General features: G+C 48.5%; 1 protein-coding gene across 1 annotated transcript in view; it reads right to left on the bottom strand.

Annotated features, from left to right (window-relative positions):
- Positions 1-7,500, bottom strand: part of reln (reelin) — a 137,864-nt gene that overhangs the window by 63,710 nt on the left and 66,654 nt on the right. Inside the window, exon 4 of the mRNA XM_062547073.1 lies at positions 4,727-4,797. Within this exon, the coding sequence (XP_062403057.1) occupies positions 4,727-4,797 (71 nt within the window). The remainder of the gene's footprint in view (positions 1-4,726; positions 4,798-7,500) is intronic.

The raw sequence follows: 7,500 nt of genomic DNA, 5'->3' as shown, positions 1-7,500 counted from the left end.
GAATGGAGTACAATGTTATGAATCAGTGTCTCCCCTATACAGGATAATAGGCTAGACTTGTTGATCAAATGTTTTGTCATATTCAACACTATTTAACTGCCTAAATCATATAGGCTACCAGAGACACTACAAAAATATCTATAGGCCTGTCATACAGTGGGTAGCACCACACATAGGCGAGGCCAGAGCCATAGAAAGAGAGGGTTGCGACACTCTTTGATGTTGCCGCCACGATCAAAAGTTCCAAAAAAACCTGTGCTGAATGGCTGAATCGCAGGAGGGTGGGATGTACTTCTGATGCTGGAAGGTGTAATCAATTAACTCATTGACTACTGACCAAGAGATTGGCTGTAAACAGTTCCAAAAGCCCCATAACGAGGAAATAGCCTGGAAAAGGCGCTGCCATTTTTTCCTATGGAGGTCTATGGGAGTGTCGCCACTCTGTTTTATCTACCGCTCCTGGCGAGGCTATTAGAGGACTTAAAGCAAGTACATTTTCTGTGGTTAGGCTGCCAGACATTTTTGAAGAGCTAATATTATATAGGCTGGGCAAATTTCCTACTTTCAAATCTCGCCCACTCCTGATATGAATTCAAGCACGATGTTTTTAATAGTTAGCCTTGATATATAACTTGCTTTGATTTAAGCTTTAAGGCTGATGGGGGAAAAAAGCCACAGCCCATAAATCAATTTGTAAACGCAATGACATTTTTAAAGGAAACGTTATTAGCTGTTCTTCTATAATGTTCTAACCAGTTACCATTTAGAGGACAGTCCCTGGTTCCCAGTGTGTTCCATGTTCCTACAGTATGTTCCCTGTTTTCTGCATGGTGCTCAGTAGGTACCAAATCTCTTCATAGTTGTTTGCAGGAGTTTTCTATTTCCTCCTCTCCTCCACTCCTACTGTCTGTCCTCTTCTCCCTCTCTCCTTTCCTCATGTCTGTCCTCCTCTCCTCCTCTCTTCCTCTCCTCCTGTCTGTCCTCTTCTCCCTCTCTCCTTTCCTCATGTCTGTCCTCCTCTCCTCCTCTCTTCCTCTCCTCCTGTCTCTCTTCCTCTCCTCCTGTCTTCCCTCCTGACCTCCTCTTCTCCTTTCCTCATGTCTGTCCTCCTCTCCTCCTGTCTCTTCTCCTCTCCTCCTGTCTTCCCTCTTGACCTCCTCTTCTCCTATCTATCCTCCTCTCCTCCTCTTCTCCTCTCCTCCTATCTGTCCTCCTCTCCTCCTCTCATCCTGTCTTCCCTCCTCTCCTCCTCTTCTCCTCTCCTCCTGTCTTCCCTCCTAATCTCCTCTCCTCCTGTCTTCCCTCCTGTCCTCCTCTCCTTCTCTTCTCCTCTCCTCTGTGCTCCTCCAGTGCACTGCACTGTCCACTGCTGTGGCCCTGCTGCCTGGCGACCCCCTCTGCTGGCCCATATCTAAATCCTGAGTGTAGACTTAGTGGCTCTCCCTCCTCAGCACTCACTAATCTGCTCATTTGTTCCTCTGATTCCGTCTGTGATTCACCCACTCATCTCTCTCTCTCTCTCTCTCTCTCTCTCTCTCTCTCTCTCACACACACACACACACACACACACACACGCATATACATTACACATCCGCATGCACACACACACATTACTCATAACACTTCCGCACACACACACACACACACACACACACGGCACACATATTCACACTTTAAACACACACACACACACACACACACACACACACACACACACACACACACACACACACACACACACACACACACACACACACACGGATCATAACCCTGCCAGGATATTTATAATTTCTTTAGCTGCTCAAGTCTCCTCTTAGTGCTTGAGCTCTCATCTCTACTTTGCCTCTTAAACATGCTAATGCTCCATTTGGCTGGATCCTTATTGCGCCTCACTTTCACAACTGCTCTTACTCCACATTTGGGGGAGTGCTTTGAATGATTCCACTGATAAGGTACTTTGCAAGTTAATTTAACCGATTCTCCTCCATTTGGTCAGCGCGCAAGTCTTGATCTGTGGAGCTGGGCTGTGACATGCAGGGCTCTTTGGGCCAAGAGAGACGGACAGAGATGGAATAATCCCCCCAACTCCTTAACCACGTCTGTCATCCTCTGCCTTTAGATCTCCATCGGGCTCCACAGACTTGAGTTGTTCACTTAATTCAAAGAGTCAACTGGGACAGCAGTCATCTCGCTCTCTCTCTCTCTCTCGCTCTCTCTCTCTCTCTCTCTCTCTCATCTTTTGAAGTTTGGAGAGCGGAGGAATGTCAAACAAGCGGAGCGGTGTGTGTTGGGCAGAATGACACTGGAAGGATGAGGGACGGAGGACAGGACTCGGTGACACAGAACGCTCCAAAACACCTCTGTGCATTCACTCATCCCCAGAGACCACAGCGATCTCGATGCTTTTCTCCACTTCTCTCTCTCTATCTCCCTCTCTCCCTCTCTCCCTCTCTCCCTCTCCCTCTCTCCTCTAACTCCTCTTCTCTCTAGCAGTCTCGCCCCTGGCATATTCCCCGTCTCATTTGTAATTCAAATTCCCTGACAGTCTTCTGCCATGGAGGAAAGACGGGGAAAAAACAAGAAAAAGAGAAGTAAAAGCAAAGAAGAAAGTGACATATTATTTGCCGTCCAGGAATTAGCCGGTAACGAGGTCAAGCTCCCCCTCTCATCTCCTCCCTCTACACGTCTCTTTTTTCTTCTTTTTATGGCGTTTGATCTCCCTGTTGCTGGCAGCCCACCGTCAACGTATGACCTTCAACTTTCTCATTAACGTTTGCCCCCCATCTCCATCTCCACTCCACTCACCCTCAACTCAGGAGAGAGAGACAGAGAGAGAGAGAGAGAGAGAGAGAGAGAGACAGATAGGGAGATGGAGAGAGAGAGAGAGATGGCGTGCCCATCACTGACACGTGAAAGAGAGATAGAGAGAGAGAGAGAGAGAGAGCAATTTACAGGAAACGTCCCACACCTTCCCTTCCCTCCCCTTCCCCCTCTTCATTCCTTTTCTCCTTTCGTTCGTTCTCTATCTTAACCTGCGTTCCATCCCTATCTCTCTCTCTCTCTCTCTCCCTCTCTTTCTCTATCCCTCTCTCCATCCCTCTCCTTGCCGTCAGCTGTTCTATTTCTCCGTCTCATCTCATCTCCTCCTTGCCGGGTCGCCTCTGGTCGTCTCCGGAGCTGTGTGTCACCCGTCCAAGTTCAGCGCGTCTTTGCCGAAGCGGCGCCGAGCGAGCGCTTTGCCAAAACACATCCGCTCCGCGGGGCAAGCGCTCGCCCATCTCTCACGCGAGCTGTCCTTGCAGGCCGAGGTGACCGACCGCTCTCCAGCGTGGCAGTGCCGGGGCTGAGGCGGGGATGGGCACCCGGGCGAGATGACACGAGTTGGCCACGACGACACGTGTTGGCAGCTCCATGGCGATTCTCTGTGCCCTTCCACACTCTCACTCCTTCACTCGCTCCCTCACTCCCTCCCTCCCTCCATCACTCACTCACTCACTCTCCTCCTTTGGCTAGCTGGGTGGCTCCATATCCTGGAGAGGTCAGCGAGCACCTTGCGGTGCAACTGGGGTTGTGCCAGCAGCTCTCACACTGACTTGTTTTTTCTGCTCCTCTTTCTCACTGTGGGATGAGTGGGTGTGTTTGGCCACCGACAACTATTGCTCCACTAACTTCTGACTGACTTCTTTTTGCTGCAGGGGCTTCAGATTTCACTGGAAAGTAAGTTGCAAAGTGTGCCTGTCAGCGTTTCAGTGGCCTCACACCCGTTTTAGGTACGATGTCTTTAAGAGGATTTAATGCTTCTAAATACTTCCTATGGAGAGGTCAAATTGAAGTGTAAATACATCAGCTACTTACAGGCCAAAATGAAGCTCTTACAAAAACCTACAAAACTCTTTCCATGTTGAGATTCCCTCACTTTACCTCACCTCGCTACTCTAAAACATTTTTTAGTTATACAGTACAAGCTCTTGCAGTGTAATTTCATCCCAATGAGAAACTAACTCGAAACGCTAACACTGGGTCTCTTTCTGGATACTCTTGTCAACGTACTTAGATTTAGTACTTTACATATTTAGATAAGTAAAATGATGTACATAATCATTATTATGTGGATTAAGTTATGTTATTATTACATTTGTATTTAAGTAAATAGTATGTGAATTTTTCAATAGCGCAGCCTTTTTATGAACTGAATATGGCCACTGTGCTTGCAACATCAACTCAATATGATCTGATTATTATCTGAGGTTGGTGGTCACTCCCCTTCTGTTATGTTGTCATGATGGTCACCACTGAGGGTGAGAAATATGCCGCGGTAAGCGCAAATTTTGACTGTTATGAGTGCATCGTCCAGGTACTCATGGAGCATTCCAAGTTGCCATAGTCGTCATTGTGAACTCTATGTAGTGAGCGTAAGTATGGAGGAACATACTGTACTATACTGACCTACTGTACACTAGCTCAACTCTGAGCCTCCTGCGTGCATCCTGACCAATGCCACGCCTCAATGCTGCTCAGCCGCTCCAGCAGAATCACAGTGAACCAGCCTACGCAGAACTAGATGAATCCTTCTGCCTTCCCTCTCTCCCTCCTAACCTGTCCTCTACGGCCCACCCACCCCACCCACTCCACCCAACCTCCACCCCACCCCACCACACCTCCACCCACCCCACCCCAACCCCAGCCCCCCAAATGGGCAGAGAGAAATGAGCGCTCTCAGTCTCACCTCCCTGCTCACACAGCTGCTGGGCCAGCGCGTCCTTGAAGATGATCTGTCCTCGATGTGTGGCTGTGGCCCTGGAGAGAAAGAGAGAGAGAGAGAGAGAGAGAGGGAGAGAGGGAAAAGAGGGAGAAATGGAGAGAGAGGTTCAAAATCACTATGATTCTAGCCAATCAAAGGACACTGGAGGGGGGTGTGGGGGGTGTTGGGGGAGATAACGAGCCCATTACCTGAAATGAAGATGAACATAGCACAGATGGTCTAATATCAGTGGATATTAGTGTGTGTGTGTGTGTGTGTGTGTGTGTGTGTGTGTGTGTGTGTGTGTGTGTGTGTGTGTGTGTTGCTCTCTGAGTGCCTGGCCATAGCTTTGGACTCGGCTCTCGGGGACAGGAAGATGAAAGGTCAGGAGGTCAGCGCAGAATAATAAGCCTGAGAGACGAAGACTGAGGCTGAGTAAAGGTCCACTGCAGGTGTAGCAGGAGATAAGCCTTCAAAGTCTCCCAAAGTCAAACAAGAGCAATTCTCCAAACAGCCAAAGGTGGACGAGGAGAGAAGCCCGTCTGCATATACTTCAGAGCTGCTGGAGCATGTCTCGTTGAATACTTTGGCACCATAATGAAAGTTTTGAAATAAAAGCGACTGAGGCCTTACATCTGAGGTTGCGATTGTTTCACAGATGTTTGAAGACAGAACATTTTTAGTTTGAACTCACATGGATGCAATTCTGACATGGCTACAGGCTGTAAAATCCTTTTTACATCCAACATCTTGTGTACATTAGCTTTCACTGTCATGCTACGCTCCATTCTGGAGTTCACAATAAATTGCATATCTGAAGGAGATGCAACAAACACAAAGACTGGTCATGTCTTTAAAATCACTGCGAGCACAAAACCTTTCTTTAAATATTTAGCTGTGGGTAAATCAGGGGAGATTGATGTGCTTAAAGTGGCTCCAAATCAGCTCTGCACCATCCAGTTTAAAAACCCTGCTTAAAAAATTAGGCCACATTTGCATTTTGATTTGCAGTTAAGTGCACGAGTTTAATCGCAAACAGATATGTCAGGGTTCCTGAAATATGGTGCCACTTCCCTCCGAGTCTGCTGACTGAACGGCACAGACTCACCGTGGCCTTGATGTCGGCGATCAATGCATGTCTGGCCCGATCTGATTCTGCTGCATATCTGGCATGTAAACCTGTTGGCCACTGCATCAGGTGAGCTTGCTCATTGTAAAAGGCCCTGGGTGCATGTTAACACATGTGTTGGCACTGAACGCAGATGGGATGATTGTGTTAAAAGTCGGATACACATGTGCATATGTGGAGGTTTTCAAAGTGTAAGATCCCAAAGCCAACACTGGAGGCACATTAGGGAGTCCATAAACCTGCCGTATGAGCAAACACACCAAACAGACACACATGAACACACATGTACAGACGCACGCACGCACACACGCACGCACGCACGCACGCACGCACGCACGCACGCACGCACGCACGCACGCACACACGCACGCACGCACGCACACATGTGTTGCACCTCCCCAGCTTGCAAGCACTTACATTACTGTTTCCAGCACATGCATTGACATTACCAAGCCATCGCACATTAAACCTCTGTGTTAAAATACAGTATTTAACCGTGCGTCATTAGCAGACCACCCCGCTGGGGCTGCCAGCCCAAGTTCAAATGCTACCACTGCTGTTAGGGAGGAGTCATGGGACCCTGGCACCACGGACCAGCCAAAATAATCTCATAAGTGAACACTGCTCTGTAATTACAGCCTAATGAATTTACGGCTTAATGAGGACGGGCATCTGGCTAAATGAATCGGCTGGCTCGCCAAGTCTAATGGAATAACTTCATCAGTGCGGCTATAGCCCCCTTTTCACCGCGACTACACCACCAGACCAGAGGACACACTCCTCGTCCGTCTCCCCCACCACAACAAAGTTATCCGTGAGGACTCTCTCACTTGGGTCTAATGTTTGGCCAACTTGCATGAAGAAAAAAAAAGTGCTGTGTCACTGTGCCAGCTTGTGTCGGTGGCAGTGCAGTTTGTCATTGAGGGCCGATGATTTAGCGGAGCCTCAGTCCAAAGGGCGGTCTGATTTAAGGCCTGATTTAATCAAGGCACCGCATCAAATCTTCTGACTGAACCGAGGCGCTCCCTCCCTCCTTCCCTCCCTCCTCCCCACACACACACACACACCCCGCCCGCCCCCTCCGGACAGAGCTTGATCAGAGGGTGGACAGAGCTTTGAAGCCGACAGGCTGAAGAGAATTGGCAAGATACATCTCTGCTAACGAACACCCACAAAAAAAAAAGATGTGAGCTGTTTGGACGGATAGCACTGCAGAGAGAGAGAGAAGGAGAGAGAGGGAGAAGGAGTGAGAGAGGGAGAGAGAGAAGGAGCAGAAGAGAGGGGGAGAGGGAGGAGGAGGGCGAGAGAGAGAGGGATTGAATGAGAACAAGTAAAAGGGAGAAAATGCAGGGAAATAAGAGACAGAAGGGAGGAAATAGAAGTCTTAAATCATTTGAACATAACGAGGCAAACATTACTGTCTTTAGAAGCGGGGTGGTTTGTGAGAGAGAGAGAGAGAGAGAGGGAAAAAAAGAAAATCAATTGTAGCCCCATTAATGTCAAAGACATAAAGCCGTAAATATCGCACTGGAGGTCCTTTTTTCCCATCAGCCATTTCACCGCTTCACTAAGTGTCATATGTTTTGAGTTAATGGCCTCCTCGTGATGGCATGGCCAATGATAATGTCTC

The sequence above is a fragment of the Sardina pilchardus genome, chromosome 10, assembly GCF_963854185.1.
Source record: "Sardina pilchardus chromosome 10, fSarPil1.1, whole genome shotgun sequence".
NCBI classification, from domain to species: Eukaryota; Metazoa; Chordata; class Actinopteri; order Clupeiformes; family Clupeidae; genus Sardina; species Sardina pilchardus.
This window is presented reverse-complemented; position numbering and strand designations above follow the sequence as displayed.